The sequence below is a fragment of the Myotis myotis genome, unplaced genomic scaffold, assembly GCF_014108235.1.
Source record: "Myotis myotis isolate mMyoMyo1 unplaced genomic scaffold, mMyoMyo1.p scaffold_m19_p_5, whole genome shotgun sequence".
Classification (NCBI taxonomy): Eukaryota; Metazoa; Chordata; class Mammalia; order Chiroptera; family Vespertilionidae; genus Myotis; species Myotis myotis.
The window spans coordinates 66,700,262-66,717,060 of record NW_023416357.1 but is presented as its reverse complement, the minus strand read 5'-3'; the positions used below and the strand labels follow the sequence as shown (position 1 = coordinate 66,717,060).

The 16,799-nt window shown below is 36.3% G+C and overlaps 1 protein-coding gene across 10 annotated transcripts in view; it reads right to left on the bottom strand.

Moving 5' to 3' along the window:
• Positions 1-16,799, bottom strand: part of APC (APC regulator of WNT signaling pathway) — a 107,117-nt gene that overhangs the window by 63,267 nt on the left and 27,051 nt on the right. For 9 of the 10 annotated variants that reach the window (XM_036308034.1, XM_036308033.1, XM_036308038.1 and 6 more), the window contains exon 2: positions 3,141-3,293. In XM_036308034.1, coding sequence (XP_036163927.1) covers positions 3,141-3,275 — 135 coding nt within the window. In that variant the 5' untranslated portion in view covers positions 3,276-3,293. Of the gene's footprint in view, positions 1-3,140; positions 3,294-6,537; positions 6,615-16,799 lie in introns of those variants that run through there. The other variant, XM_036308036.1, reaches the window with a different exon arrangement.

The following is a 16,799-nucleotide window of genomic DNA, read 5'->3' as shown; positions in this document are numbered from 1 at the left end:
TGAAATCAATCAAGTTGAGTGTTAGCCATGGAGTAAAATAATACAGTATATATGTCAGTAAAGTTTAATTACAATTTCTGCATTTATCTGATTCCAGGTCAACTAAATCCAATGAAATCTCTATTATACTTTATTATATTTTTATTACAGAAAATGTCAAATATATACATAAGAATATTATAATAAACTTCCATATATTTTTACATCCTGCTTCAATAATTATCAACTCATGGTTTGTTTCATTTACACCCATACCTACTTTCTCCATTTCCCCACCTCCACCCAGATTTGTAACAATTCTCAGACATCATATCATTTCTTCTGTAAATATTTCAATATGTATATTTAAACATGGATTCTTTCTAAACACAACCACAGTGCCTTCATTATACCTAAAAAAACAAACATTTCAAATATTCTCAAATATACAGTCAGTGCTCAGTGTTGTATACCTATTTTGCTGTGGTATACAAAAATATTTTTATAGTTTGTATCAATGCCATATAAACAGCAAACAGTATTCTCTTTTGCCACTAGATGGTACTACTGCACAAATTGCAGGCATCCTTAAATGATCTCATTGGAGGGACACACCTCGCCTTTCTTTGGGATAAGTAGCTTAATGATTAATAAACATGATTCAAGATTGTACAATGTATTTCAAAATCTGATAAGTGATTTTTTTTGGGGGGGGGGGGGAACCATTGTTTTGGATAAACTTTAATCCAGCATAGAGTACCACTGTTTCCAAGTGTCTTTTTACAAATCAATATTCTAAAAAAAATAAATAAACAAGTCACAGTTTCTGCTCTTTAATAGCTTAAAGTCTCTTAAGGAAAAGAAATGTAAATAATTTCCTTATAAGGTTGCAACTGCTATGATACCATATGCCCAATCCTAAAGACATATGTGGATAGATTAGCAAGAATGTCTTGTAGATGCACATGCTGAGTAATTATCAATTCATGGTTGAATTCAGATATATCTTAAATGCCAATATTCATGATGTATATTATATCACTGGGTAAGTTGTCAACCTGATATTCCATTGTAGAAATTTAAGGGTCTGATTTGTCATTTACTCTGACATTCCACTTCAGCGTGGAGATGGATATAAGGGCAGTGTAAAATGTCTCCTAAAAATGAATTCTGAATTTGTTCAAGTAGTTAAACAAAAACTTAAAAGTCATCTCAGAGCTATCCACTAGAAAACAGACATTCAAATAGGCCAGTCAGGAGTTCTCTGCAAAATATACCTCCAAAGTAGATGGAAGAGTAGTCCTGTTGGCAATTTTAAATTGTATATCTTTAAAACTCTTGTCATATCATGTAAAACAATTTTAGATACACTGTATTGATCAGTGTTAAAATACGAAACTATTCTTTTTTAACCTATTAGATAACTAATTTGGCTGTTTGTAAGGACACCCATAGTTTGTGGTAAGAAAATATGTTTGTTTATAGTCTACCTTATTTCCAAAAGGATTTGAGGTAGATATCTTGGAGATGTATTGTTGCTAGGGAAAGTTTTTAGAACAGAAATAGGCAATTAAAGCAGAAAAGATTTATACACAGACAAATAGAAAAGTACATATGAGTAAAAAGACTCAACTGTTATGATATTGAATATAAAGGATAAAAGAGGAGCAACAATAGTTCAGTGATATATAGAAGCTTGAAGAATAAGGAAGACCTCAAAATGCACAGAAAAAGGACTCAGAAAAGAATAGACAATGAATCAGAAATAGGAGCAGTGAACAGACAGGAGAATAGGGTCAAGAACCCAGATGTTAAAATAGCCGAGAGGCAGAAAGAACATAAAACAGGAAAAATTTTTGAAGGAGGTAACAGTTTTATAGATGAGTTCCAATTCTATAGTTATTAAATTCAGTGAGAAGTAAATCTACCTTAGTAATTAAAAATTAAAACAGCTATAAGTCTTAACATAGATTAGTTTGAAATTAGAACATATTTTCCCCATTGCAAACTGAGTATTTTATATCTCTTCTTAGAAGTTACACAGCTTGTCAATGTTATTTGGCAAACCAATTCTAGGGTTTGAAGGTATCATGGAAATCCTCTAGGGAGGCTAGTGCAATGTCTATATTTTCCTTTGGCAACTTAAAATTAAGTCCAGAAGAGAACCCAAAGGTGATGCAATTTAGCTTGTGACAACACCAGGAATAGGACCAGGTACTGACTTTCATTCAGGACTCTTCCATTAAGGCACCATGATTTTCTTGATAATCTATCAACACCACATTTAAGTGGCAACAAGATCTGAGAGAGATGGGGAGGAAGGCTATGGGCACCCTGATTTTCTTGACAGTCTATCAACACAGCATTTAAGTGGCAACAAGATCTGACAGAGTTGGGGAGGAAAGCTATCCTATATAATAAAAGCCTAATATGCTAAGTGTCTGGTCGACCATTGAACCAATCAAAGCATGATATGCTAATGATATGCTAAGGTCGCTCAACTGCTCACTATGATGTGCACTGACCACCATAGGGGCAGATGCTCAGACCGGTAGGTTAACTTGCTGCTGGGGTCCGGCCGATCAAGGCTGAATGAGATGGGCTGGACACACCGTGGAGCCCTCCTGCAGTCCCTCCCTGGCTGGCCAACCTCCTGCGTGTCTCCCTGGCCCTGATCGTGCACTGGTGGGGTCCCTCGGTCTGGCTTGCGCCCTCTCGCAACCCAGGACTCCTTGGGGGATGTCAGAGAGCCAGTTTCTGCCTGATCCTGCAGTCCAGGCTGAGGGACCCAACTGGTGCATGAATTGGTGCACCGGGCCTCTAGTATTTAATAATTGAGATATATTCTCAAGTTGTGAAGCTAGTTCCTATGAATTACATAGAACACCCAATCTCAGCAGAGTGATACTTAAGCTTAAAAATAACTTAAAAACTAACTAGTTACTGAGATTTTATACTTACTTCTTTATATGACTCACTGGATGAATTCAATACATTTTATTTCCAAGTATAAATGTTAACATTTGTAAGCAAAAGTGTTTACATATTACCACTTAACTTAAAATATACTTTTAAGTAAGTGAAGTACCTAACCCAAGTTTACAAGAGGGAATACTGAATAAAAATGGATAAACTACAATTAAAAGTCACAATCTTAATACCTTCATATTAGATGCCTCAGTTTCCAGTTTTGTAAGATGATTGGAATTATCTTCTAGCTCTTGCCGAAGATTTGAGTTCTCCATCTTCAGTGCCTCAACTTGCTTTAACAACTGATCATATGAAGCTGCAGCCATCCTTGGCTACCCTTGGACCTATAAGGTTAAAAAGGATTTTGAAATTCACTACTAAAAATATAGTGGCTGCTTGTTTACAAAGAAAGGGATAAAGAAACAAAACTCTTGAGACATTTAATAAGAAGAATTGTGTTAATATGTTAGTTTATGTCTCAAAACAATATTGTTCAAGTAGTAGCATCTAAGAGGATGAAACAATGGAGTCTTAGTTGAAGACAAACAGGATTAAATTAGAAGAGAACTTGTGTAGTGTCTGAATACATTTGACTTTTCAGAGTAGATGAAATTTTTATTAGGTTAGAATTTTTTCAAGGTTTTAAAGATATTATACCTGGCGTAACAGGCAAAACACTTAGGAAATGTAATTACTGATAAGAAATTTATTTATATTAGCAATACTAACTTATTTCTGAATTTTGTCCGATAGTCACAGAATTTTAGAGTCAGATGGATTAATGAGATTAGCTAGTGCATCCCATCACTAAAGCTAGTCTTAAACACCATGCATGGAGAAGTAGGTCTGAAGTTTCAAGAAGGCCTCATTAAAAGGCAGTCATTTAACAAAGTGAACACAAAGGAGAGCGTTAGATTGAGACTTCAAATCTTCTTTATAAAAGATTGACAAATAAGAATGACTAGTATTGAGTTATTATAATTACTCAAAAGGATGAATATAATAGGCCAAGCTATGGCATATGAGATATTGGAACCCACTATGCTCAGATTGAGGCCAAAGACACTTAAAGAAAATGAATGATTTTAGGAGTATAGCTTGTCAAAGAGAAATTAAACAGAGTCTGGAAGTTAATCATATGACTGTAAAAAGAAGAGGGGAGAAAAGAAAATATATAGAAGACAGCCAGGTAATAAGAGGTTCTTACCATGAAGAATATTAGAAAGCAAGGAGTTATATGAAGACTAACCAAGTTAGGAAGACTCAGGTTCTCTTTTCAGTTTAATCCCAAGCTCACTCTGGAATAAACGAAATCTGTCTAACACCGTTCTTTTTTTAAAAAAAATCCTCACCCAAGATTTTATTTTATTCTGATTTTGTTTTTAGAGAAAGGAAGCGTGGGATGGGGAGGTCAGGGAGGGAGGGGAGGAGAGAGGGGAGAGAGAGGAGAGGAGAAAAGGAGGGCAGGGGAGAGAAGGTGAGGGGAGGGGAGGAAAGGGCATGGAAGGGAAGAGATCTCCGACCAGGGATTGGACCCGTAACCTTTTGGTGTACGGGATGATGCTCCAAACCACTGAAGACCCGGCTAGGGCAATCATAATTCTTTAAGAGTTAAAAAGTATTGCAAAATTTGTACTTAAGCAATACTTAAAAGACATAAAAAATGTTTCTGTAATAAAATCCACTATACAAACTAAGGCAGACAGGTTATAACACTGGCTAGACATGGCAATATTGAGTTCACCAACCAGAAGGCCCGTATCAAGGGAAGTCAAGGGACGAAGGTCTAATCAGTTCTCCAAAGGCTAGAATCTCTGATAAACCTGGTATAACCTATTGACAGCTGAGGACAAAAGGAAGTCCTAGGAGGTAGGGATCACTCACAAAAGTCTTTATGACTGAAAAGAATGTGCACCAGACTTTTATTTGGAGACTTGGGTCTTAATTTCAGGCTTATTTGTGGTTTAACCTTTGCCCCTTCATTTTAATTCATTTTACCAACTGTAAAATGGACATTTACTACCTGCTCTAATATAATTTACAGGGATACCGTTAGAATTAAGTAACAAAAACAGAATGAAAAGTAAAAGTGTTATGTAAATACAAGTTACATTATGAAAACAGACATGTAACATAACTTCCTTATTAAGGCTTAATGTTGATCTACTATTATAAGACCCTGTTCCTCCAACCAATGGACAAGAAGTAAAGAAGTAATTGAAAAGGATAGAGGAGATGTCACAAAAATGAAGGAGAAAATTTTACCATTAATAAGCAGGTCTGGAAATATGTAGCACATTAAAAGCATGTGACAAATGTGGAAATCTGACAGATTTAATAATGTAAGCCCTAAAATTCTTTATTTCAAGTAAAATTTTAACACGTGATTTTGCACTAATATAAAACAAATTAAGAAGAAAAGTAAGTAACACAGAGATGGGTACAGATAGGCATGCTAAGATATGGAGGATATTACCTTACACAATCACAAAAAGACTGGGGGGTCCCGGTCGGGGGCGTGTGCCTGGGTTGCGGGCATATCCCCGGTGGGAGGTGTGCAGGAGGCAGCTGATCGATGTTTCTCTCTCGTCGATGTTTCTGGCTCTCTGTCTCTCTCCCTTCCTCTCTGTGGGGAGTCAATAAAATATATTTAAAAAAAAAAAAAAAAAAGTGCTCTTTAATAGAGGGGAAAACATTCAACCCTTCAAATGGACAATTAGAACATTCTATCTATCATCTTTGTTTTTCTCTCCAGAATGGCAATCATTAAAGTCACTTATGTTCTAGAAAGAAAATGTTTCATATAATTTTATCAGAAAAACAAGATGTTTCATGGAATAATATTCTAACTTATATTCTTTTAGGATATTGCAGCCATCCCTCCCTAATTCAAAATTGCTTTATGCAAAATTTGAGAAATCAAACATAATTTTATTTTGGAATACCTTTTATACAATCACAAGAATTTTATATCAAATACAGTTTAAATGCAAGTAACTCAACAACATTTTAAAAAATCAAAACTTATAAAATGGGAAGACATCTGAATCTTTTGCTTTGGTGACAGTATACAAATATCCCAATTTTTTTTTTCTATAGTAAAGATGCTAACCATAGAGCAGGTTAAGGGAGAAGAAAGCTTTTACTGTTTTGTCTTAAGGAATGAAAAAAATGTAACTGTCAGTACTTTTAGATAGTATTTTTAGAGAAAAATACTAACAGAAAGAGAAGAAACCAAAAGAATCAATCACAAAAGACTATTTCTAGTCAACACAAAGAATAAAATTAGAAAGGAATACTATTGGCAGATGATATAATTATATATTTGGAATATCCAAAAAAACCAACTAAATATTGCTATAAGATAATTTAGCAATGTGCTGTAGTACAAAATATAAAAAAATGTTTCCTTTATATATACAAAGAGAAATCAGACAGAAGATGAAATGGGAGGAAAGATCACATTTACAATTTAAACAATAATAAAATACTTAGGCATAAATTGAACAGTGTCCAAAATGTATGAGGAAAACTGTAAAACACTTCTGAATGATACTAAGGTAGACTTCAACAAAAAGAAAGACATACCTTGTTCTTGTTTATGAAGGTTCAGTAATATAAGGTGCCATTTCTCCCTAAGTTAATTTATAAATTTTACAGTCCCACTAAAAACAAGATACAAAATTTGTTTGTTTTCTGCAGCTAGATATTAAAAAAAAAACCTAACAAGCAAAAATAGGAGAGTAGGAGGAATATACCTACCATATTTTAAAATACCATACAAATACCATACTTTGTAAGTAAAACAATATATAGTTAAATATACTTTACTAATAAGTTAACTTCGGAGTTTTAATACTTATACTACGATTATGTAAGATGTTAACATTAGGGGAAGCTGAGTGAAGGGCATCTAGGAACTCTCTACTGTTTTCCAACAATTGTAAATCCAAAGTTACTTAAAAAGAAAAAGTTTTTAAAAAGCTCTGATATTGGCATATGAGTAGATTTACCATTAAAATACAATTTTAAGAATCCAGAAGTAAATATCTGTAAATTTGGGAAGGGTGAAAAGACAGACTTTAAATAAGTGGCACTGGGAAACAGGGCAGCCATAAGGAAGAAGAGAAAACTGCATCTATTCCTCAGACTAGGATAAATTGCAAAAACCCCCAGAGATCTAAAAACATTATATGACATCTAAATTATTGAAATAGTTTTGTCTTTAATTTAAAGATTAATTAAATTAAATACACCCTCTTCTAAGGAGGATGCTATGGAGCAAGAAACATTGATTTGTTAATGAGTAAAAGGCATACTGAGGGCCAACTGGAGTTCTCTGAAGTGATGTCCATTACTAGACTAGAGTAATAGAATGGGTTCTTAGGGTACTTCAAACAAAAGGGAGAGTTTTTATTGGTGTAAAAACATAACTACTTTTAAATAAGTAGGAAGCAACCATGCAGTGGAATACTGTACTGGCACTCAAAAGAATGACGTTAATGTAAAAGAACAACAAAAAAGTAAAATAAAAAAAGAAGTATGCTGATCACTATGTTTCATATGGTCTGTCCTGTTCTAGTAAAAATAAAAGGATTGTATAGATTTAAAGTGTCATTGAAAGGATAAAAAACCAAGTCATTGCCCTAGGAAACAGGTCTGAGGTCTGCTGAGAAGAAGCCTTCCTTTTTATTGTATACTCTTTTGTAGAGGTTGACGATTCAACCAAAAAGTTGGTTCTTTGAAAACACTACCTATGATTAGAGAGAAGAACCCAAACATATAAAGTGAACATAATTCTAAGGTGGGAGGTGGAGGGGGGAAATTGATTCAAGAAGAAACAGAAAACCTTAATAGTTCTGTAACTTTTGAAAAATTGTAGCAGTATTTTTCCTCTCCTCCTCCCAACACCAATAAACACACAAACAAAACTCCACTAGATAAAAATGGTTTTAGACACCTTCTACCAAAATTTAATAAACAAATCATACCAACTTTATTCAAACTTTCCAAAGAATAAAAATACAGAGAATAAAAATACAGAAAATAATGAGTGTGCGGGGGGGGGGGGGGGAGGTTGGGGGTTAATGGGGGGGACGAGGACACATTTGTAATACCTTAACTAACAAAGAATTAAAAAAAAATACAGAAAATATCTCCCCAATGCATTTTATAATGCCATTATAATTGCAATATAAAATCAAAGGAAGTGTGAAAAAGAATGATTGTAGACTAGTATCATTCATGAATATTGATACAAAGGTCCTAAACAAAATATCACAAAACAGAATACAATATACAGTAAAGAAACTCTAGCAGGGTCAAGCCGAGTTCACCCAGAAATGTAAGGACTGTTTAACATAGATCGCTTATATGTATCATCCACTGCATTAAAACATTAAAGGAGAGCCCTAGCTGGTGTGGCTCAGTGGATAGAGCACTGGCCTGTGGTCTGAAGGGTCCTGGTGTGATACCTGGTCAAGGGACATGCCCAGGTTGCGGGCTTGGTCCCCAGTGTGGGGTATGCAGGAGGCAGTTGATCAATGATTCTCTCTCATCATTAATGTTTCTAGCTCTCTCTCCCTCTCCCTTTCTCTCTGAAATCAATAAAAAAAATTTTTTAAAAATTAAAGGAGAAAAACCTTTATGATAATCTCCATAGATAAAAAAACTAACATTTGATAAAAGTTATCTGTTCAAGATAAAAACTCTTAATAAAGTGGAAATAGAAGAGAAACTGCCAAAAACCTACAGTAAATAACACTGTTTACAGTGAAATGGAGAGGCATTCTTTTAAAAACCAAAAACAATTAAAGATCTCTACTATTGCACCACTTTTACTCAACACAATCCTGTAAGTCCTAATTAGCACAGTCAATGGTTAAAAAGGAAAGAGTAATGATTGGAAAAGAGAAAATAAAACAGAAAAATCTTAAGAAATATGAAAATGTATCAAGGTTGTCAGATAAAAAAATCAATATACAAAAAAAATCTGTTTTAATTCCAAGCCGAACACATCGTATGCATTTTTTATTATTTTCCCTTCTACTTCTCATTCTCTTTTCTACCAAGGAACCATACGTGGTGACATTCAGTCTCCTGTTTGCTATATTTCCCCCCATCTTTTCCTTTTCTTACATTCTGTAAATGGCTATATACATTGACTGGATTCCATTTAAGCCCATCCCAAACGAGGGTAAGCTCTAAGATGGCTAATTACCTGAACAGGCGTTGGCAAACATTTTCTGCAAGGGTCAGGTGATAAATAAGGCTTTGTGGGCCACATGATTTCTATTGCAACTACTTGACTTTGTGGCTGTCACACAAAAGCAGCCACAAATATGTAATAAATGGGCATGACCTGTTCCAGTAAAACTTAGTTTACATAAACAGTGGCAATTTGCAGACCCCTGGCACAGAGCATGAATTCCCAATTCTGGTTTTCAATACCCCAAAGTAGCCCAAATAATTTCAAAGGCTATTGAGAAATTCTCAACATTTGTATTTTACTTTAAAAAAATCCTCCCCCAGGATGTTTACTGATTTTTAGAGAGAAGAAGGGAGAGAGAAAGAAACAATGATGTGAGAGAGAAACATGGATCAGTAGCCTCCCGTACGTGTCCTGACCAGAGATGGAACCCGCAACCTAGGTATGTACCCTGACTGGGAATCAAACCTGCAACTTTTGCGGCTCTCAACCTGTGGGTCGCGAACAATGAAAATACATCCTGCATGCCAGATATTTACATTACAATTCATAGCAGTAGCAAAATTACAGTTATGAAGTAGCAATGAAAATAATTTTATGGCTGGGGGTCACCACGACATGAGGAACTGTATTAGAGGGTCGCGGCGTGAGGAAGGCTGAGAACCACTGCAGGGACAACACTCCAACCAATCAAGCTACTCAGCCAGGGCTACTATTTTACTTTTAAGTGAGAGGAAGTTTTAAGGTCCTTGATTATTTTTCAACAATAATTTTTAATTTCCACTATTTCCCCATCTTCCAGAAATCTGTTGCAATCTTGACTTGGCTTCCTCTCACTCTATGACATTGTATATACATTATCTTTAAAAAAATTTTTTTTACTATCACTTTGATGGGGTCTTAGGAGAAAGAGGTGGTAAATGTGAATGACTAATTAGCGTGCATCAGAAATTGTTTATACATTAAAATATTTAATTCACATGGAATTTTAATTTTTGTATATGGTACAAGTATAGCTAATTTTATTGTCTTCCACATGGATAACCAATTACTAGTACATCAGCACTATTTTTCACATTAATCTGTAAGATAATTTTGTCTCTTCCAATTATTTATACTTCATTTCTTTTTCTTGTCTTATTGTTAGCTTAAAACTTCAAAATAATTTTGAACAATAGTGATCTTATTCCTGACTTTAATAGGAATAGCTTAGTATTTCACTATGTAATAGATTTCAGTAACTATTTTTTAACATGTTTAGGTATTTTCCTTTTATTTTAAATTTATTGGGAGTGGCTTTTAAATGCTTTTTTCCCCCCAAGATACCTTCTGATATAGCATATAATCATACAGTTTTTTCTTTTAATTTGTTGATGCTGTCAATTATAAGATTTTCTCATTTTGACTCTGTCTCCATTCCTGCAATAAACCGTACATTGTTCATGTTTTATTATTTTACTTTTGTTCATTTTTCAATATTTCATGTGGAATTTTTATGAGAAACCAATATATATATTTAGATTTTTATAGTATTTTAAAATAAGGTTTTGAATTAAGTTTACACTAAGTTTATAAAATGAATTGGTAGGTTTCTCATCGTAATCTTATATGGTTTAGAATAATCTGAATAACTTATCTATTCTTTGAAAATCAGCTAGAATTGAGATCAGAAGGTATACTTTTAGCAAAAAGGTTTTTAAGTGTTTTAAAATTTCTATGTGGTTTAGATGTTATTTTCTTAATCTTCTTGTATCAACATGACGTATTAATAGTTCACCAAGAAATTATTCATTCCCTCTAGCTTTTCACGTTTATTACAACAGAGTTAGATATGTTCTCTTATTTTAAAATTTGTCTCCTTTCCCATTCATGCATTTTTTGTTTTGTCTTTTGTTCCCTTAACCAGGTTTTATAGGGTTTCATCTATTTATTGGTCTTTATAAAAAACAAAAAACTTACAGTGTACATATCTTTTCCACTACTTTGTTTTCTATCTTTTTTCACTTCTGCATTTATCTTTACTAATCATATCCTTTATTTCCATTGTGTGTTTTTTAAAATTAACCACCCTCTAATTATTCCATTTTACTTTGGTGCGTTTTGCTTTCCCAGCTTTAAAACAAGGCTTATATCTAAAATTTAGCATCTGTAATTCCCATTAAAGTTTTACTTAGTGACAGCCACAAAAAGATAAATACATGCAAGAATAAACAGGAAGAGTGCTTTATCAATCAGAGAGGGCAAAGAACAGAAAGAGAGTGCACAAATTCAGAATATGTCCAAGGTGACTTTCCCATTAAAAAAAATAAGATGATGGATTTCTCTCTATGTCTATACAATTCAAATCAACAAATATTTGAAAACTTATTATTCATAAGACACCATGCAAATAATATAAAGAGGTTTTTTGGGTTGAATGTGTACCCCAAAGAGATATGCTGAATCACAGGTAGGTAAACACTGGTACCTGTGAATTTGACCTTTTTTGGAAAGAAGGTCTTTGTAGATATAATCAACAGGTTAAGATGAGGTCTTACTGGATTAGGCCCGAAATGCAATGATCGGTATTCTTTAAGAAGACCATGTAAAGAAACAAGACACAGAGACATCAGAAAAACATCATGTAACAATGGAGGCAGAAATTGGAGTGAGGCAGCTGCAAGCCAAGGAATGTCAAAAATTGCCAGCAACCACCCAAAGTTAGGGAGAGAGGCATGGAAAAGAATCTCGATTCCTTAGCATCCCCAGAAGGAACCAACTTTGTTAACACTTTGATTTCAGACATTTAACCTCCAGAACTATGAAAGAGTAGATTTCTATAGTTTTAAGCCACTCGTCTGTGGTACTTTTGTCACAACAGCCCTACAAAACTAACAGAGGGGAAACAGCTAAGGTGAACATTATATATTATACTAGAGGCCCAGTGCACAAAATTCGTGCATGGGGGACGGGGGTTCCCCTCAGCCCGGCCTGTACCCTCTTGCAATCCAGGACCCCTCGGGGATGTCCAACTAACCATTTAGGTTGGACATCCCTCTCGCAATCCGGGACTGCTGGCTCCTAACCGCTCGCCTGCCTGCCTGATTGCCCCTAACCATTCTGCCTGCCTCCTGATTGCTCCTAACCACCCGCCTGCCTGCCAGCCTGATTGCCCCTAACCACTCTGCCTGCCTGATGGCCTCTAACCACTCCCTGCCCTAATTGCCCCTAACTGCTCACCTGCCTGCCTGATCACCCCTAACCACCTCTGCCTTGACCCCCAACACTGCGGTTTCGTCAGGAAGGTCGTTCGGCTGTCTGGTCTAATTAGCATTTACGCTTTTATTATTATAGATTACTGTTTAAACAAATCTGGTATATGAAAGTCTGTATCTAATCAACAGTAACATTCATTCACAAAGTGTAAGTAACAAGAAAACCCAAAACTTCAGCTTAAAACAAATTAAAAACTGTATGTGCATGCCTTTAGTAGAGAGAATGAATAATGGCCCTGCAAAAATGTCCACTTCCTAATCCCTGAATGTGTTACCTTATATGGCTAAAGAAATTTTACAGATGTGATTAAATTAAGGATCCTGATATGGGGAGATTTTCCTTAATTATATGGGTGGATCGAATGCAATCACAAGTCTCTTTATTAGAAGTAACTAAATCCAGCAACACAAGAGGAGATAAATTAAGCTCCACCTTCATTCAACAACCAAAGGTAGTGTGAAAAAGAATGATTGTAGGCACTGCTTTTGCTCATTAAGGATTGTAATAAGCAAAGGCAGGAGGGCCAGAATCAGAGAATATGTGACAAAAGAAGCAGAGGGTCAGAGTCAGGGAGAGATTTAGTATGCTGCTGGCACGGAAGATGGAGGAAGGGGCCACGAGCCAGAGTGCAGGTGGCCATGAGAAGCTGGAAAAACTGTGAGAAAACAGATTCTCCCCTATAGCCTCTGGAGGAAGTACAACATTGCTGCTATTGTGATTTTGGTCCGGTGAAAGCCATTTCAGACTTCTGATTTGTGTTGTTTTAAATCACTAAGTTTGTGATAATTATTTATAACAGCTATAGGAAAAAATGCCCTATGATCCAATGATCTCTCTGCTAGGGATAAATTCCAGTGCAATCTTCTCATTGGTCCATGGAGTAATCTTAAAATATATTCACAATTTCTTTGACTCTACACTTTCAAAAGGTGGAGCTTAATTTATTCCTCTTGTGTTGCTGGATTTAGTTACTTCTAATAAAGAGAATATGATAGAAGTGATGATGTGTTACCTCTGAGACTATGTCATAAGTGGCTTCCTTCTTGCTCTTTCTCGCTATGATCATTGGAGGAAGCCAGCTGCCATGTCAGTAAGACACTCAAGCAGCCAGGTGGAGAGGCTCATGTCAAGAAACTGAAGCCTCTTACCAATGACCAGGAGAAACAGACTAAGTAAGTGAGCTATCTTGGAAATGGATCCTCCAGTCTAGTCGAGCCTTCAGATGACTGTGGCCCTGGCTGACAGAAACTTCATGAGAGATTCTGAGCCAGAATAGTGACAGATACTACAGAACACTATACAGCAGAGTCAGCACCAAATAAAGTAAAAGCGATCTTAAAAACTACTGAATTTAAAATGGTCAAAAATTATGTAAATTAAAGATATAAATTTGGGTACATATCCCTAAGAAGTGAAAGCAGGGACTCAAACAGTATCTTCACAGCAAAGGTATTCACAATAGTCAAAAGGCAGAAATAACCCAAGGGTCTATCGACACATGAACAGATAAACAAATGCAGTATATACATATACAATAGAATGTTACTCAGCCTTACAAAGAAAGGAAATTCTGATACATACTCTAACATGGATGAACTGAAGATATTATTCCAAGTGAAATTAGCCCCAGACATAAAAAGGCAAATATTGTATTATTCCTCTTATATGAGGTTCCTAAGGATGTCAAATTCCTAGACAGAAAGTAGAATGGTTTTTGTCAGGGTCTAGAGCAGTGGTTCTCAACCTTCCTAATGCCGTGACCCTTTAATACAGCTCCTCATGTTGTGGTGACCCCCAACCATAAAATTATTTTCGTTGCTACTGTAATTTTGCTACTGTTATGAATCATAATGTAAATATCTGATAGGCAGGATGTATTTTCATTGTTACAAACTGAACATAAAGTATAGTGATTAATCACAAAAACAATATGTAATTATATGTGTGTTTTCCGATGGTCTTAGGCGACCCCTGTGAAAGGGTCGTTCGACCCCCAAAGGGGGGTCGCGACCCACAGGTTGAGAACCGCTGGTCTAGAGGGAGGGAAATATAGGGAGTTATTGTTTAACGGGTACAGAGTTTCAGTTGGGCAAGATGAAAAAGTTCTAGGGATGAATGGTGGTACATTCACAACACTATGAATGTATTGACGACATAATATATATGTATATATATGTATTTTAATGGTCAAGATGGTAAATTTTATGAAGTACATTTTACAATAGAAAACTCATTAACCGTAAAAAAAACAACCATACAAAATGATACCAAATATTTCACAAGAATTAATGCATATTTAAGAAGACATTTGAATGAGTGCTTATAAGGGAAATAGGAGAGGGTATGGAAATAAAGGGGAGAATACTTACCTTATAAAGACTGATTATGTCATTATTTGATTTACAAAAAAAATTAAAATTTTGATTATTTATTGATTTGAGACAAAGATATCAATTTGTTGTTCCACTTATTTACACATTCATTGGTTGAGGTTTTTTTTCTGTTCATCAGATTATTCACTTGATTTTTAGATTCACTTGTTGATAGATATGTATTTGTTGTTCATAATTTGTATCTTTACCTTTTTCTTCTTCTTCCTCTTTTTAAAGGATACTTTCAGCATTTCATATAATACTGGTTTGGTGATGATGAACTTATCTGTGAAACTCTTTATCTGACCTTCAATTCTGAATGATAGTTTTGCTGGGTAAAGTAATCTTGGTTGTAGGTTCTTGCTATTCATCACTTTGAATATTTCTTGCCACTCCCTTCTGGCCTGCATAGTTTCTGTTGAGAAATCAGCTGACAGTCGTATGGGTACTCCCTTGTAGGTAACTGACTGTCTTTCTCTTGCTGCTTTTAAGATTCTCCCTTTGTCTTTTGCTCTTGGCATTTTAATTATGATGTGTCTTGGTGTGGTCCTCTTTGGATTCCGTTTGTTTGGGGTTCTCTGCACTTCCTGGACTTGTAAGTCTATTTCTTTCACCAGGTAGGGGAAGTTTTCTGTCATTATTTCTTCAAATAGGTTTTCAATATCTTGCCCTCTCTCTTCTTCTGGAACTCCCATAATTCGGATGTTGGAAGCCTGAAGTTGTCCCAGAGGCTCCTTACACTATCTTCATATTTTTGGATTCTTTTTTCTTTTCCAGTTGGGTGTTTTTTGCTTCTTTGTATTTCAAATCTTTGACTTGAGTCTGGTGATCCTCTAGTCTGCTGTTGGGAGTCTGTATAATATTCTTTATTTCAGTCAGTGTATGCTTAATTTCTAGTTGGTCCTTTTTCATATCCTCGAGGGTCTCACTAAATTTATCAGTGGTTTCTAGAAAATTCCTGAAAAACCTTATAACTGTGGTTTTGAACTCTATATCCAGTAGTTTGCTTTCCTCCATTTCTGTCATTTGTGACCTGTTTCTTTGTCTCCGCATTTTGGCTGCTTCCCTGTGTTGATAGAATAGCTTTCTGTGCTAGGTGTCCTATAGGGCCCAGTGGCTCAGCCTCCCCAATTACCTGAGGTGGACACTCTTGGTGCACCCCTTTGTGGGCTGTGTGCACAGTCTTGTTGTAGTTAAGCCTTGATTGTTGTAGGATCACTGGCAGGAAATGACCTCCAGGCCAATTGGCTGTGAGAATCATCTGTGTCTAGGGTGGGAGAACTTCTGTGCTGGAGACACCCTTCTGGGGCAATACTTGCTTCAGTGGAGCTTTGGTGCTCACTGAGTCTGCCCCCTGAGTGTGTTCCTTATGGACCTGAGGAGTTGTAATCTGGATGGTCCCCCTCTGACCACTGGGTATACTGGCTCTTGGGTCTCTAAGGACGTGCTAATTTAGCCTCTGCCTGAGGCTACCCAGCAGGAGCTACGGAGAGATCTGCAGATTCCTCTTCTTTGTTTGGGGTTTGGAAATGCCCAGATGAGGCCCAGCTGTGAAGCAGTGCAAGCTGCTGTGGGGCCTTGGGCCTTCCCTTGGATGTTCTGGGTCTGTCTGACCCAGCTGCAGTTTGTTAGGTAATTTTAGATTGCAAAGGGCCAGGCCATTCATATGCAAAAGCCTCTGCGTGCAGCTTGGGTGGGGCGGGGTCTCAGGGAATCAACAGAGCGGAGCAAACAGCTATGGCTGATCCTCAGCTATGCCCTAAGAGGCCCCGGGTCTCAGTGTCCCGCAGTAATTGCTGCAAGCACCTCTGAGAGAAAGCCGCCCTCGAGTTCCGCCTGATGCCAGACAGTCCAGTTTCTCCCTGTATGCGTCTGAGACCCCAGAGACTTGCCCAGAACTGGAGTTCAGAGCAGTCGGGAGCTTGAGACTCCCTCCCGATTGAAAAAGACAACCGCGTCCTCAGTTGCCAGCCCTATCCACATGCACCTCCGTACCTCTGCACTTTACTTCCGGA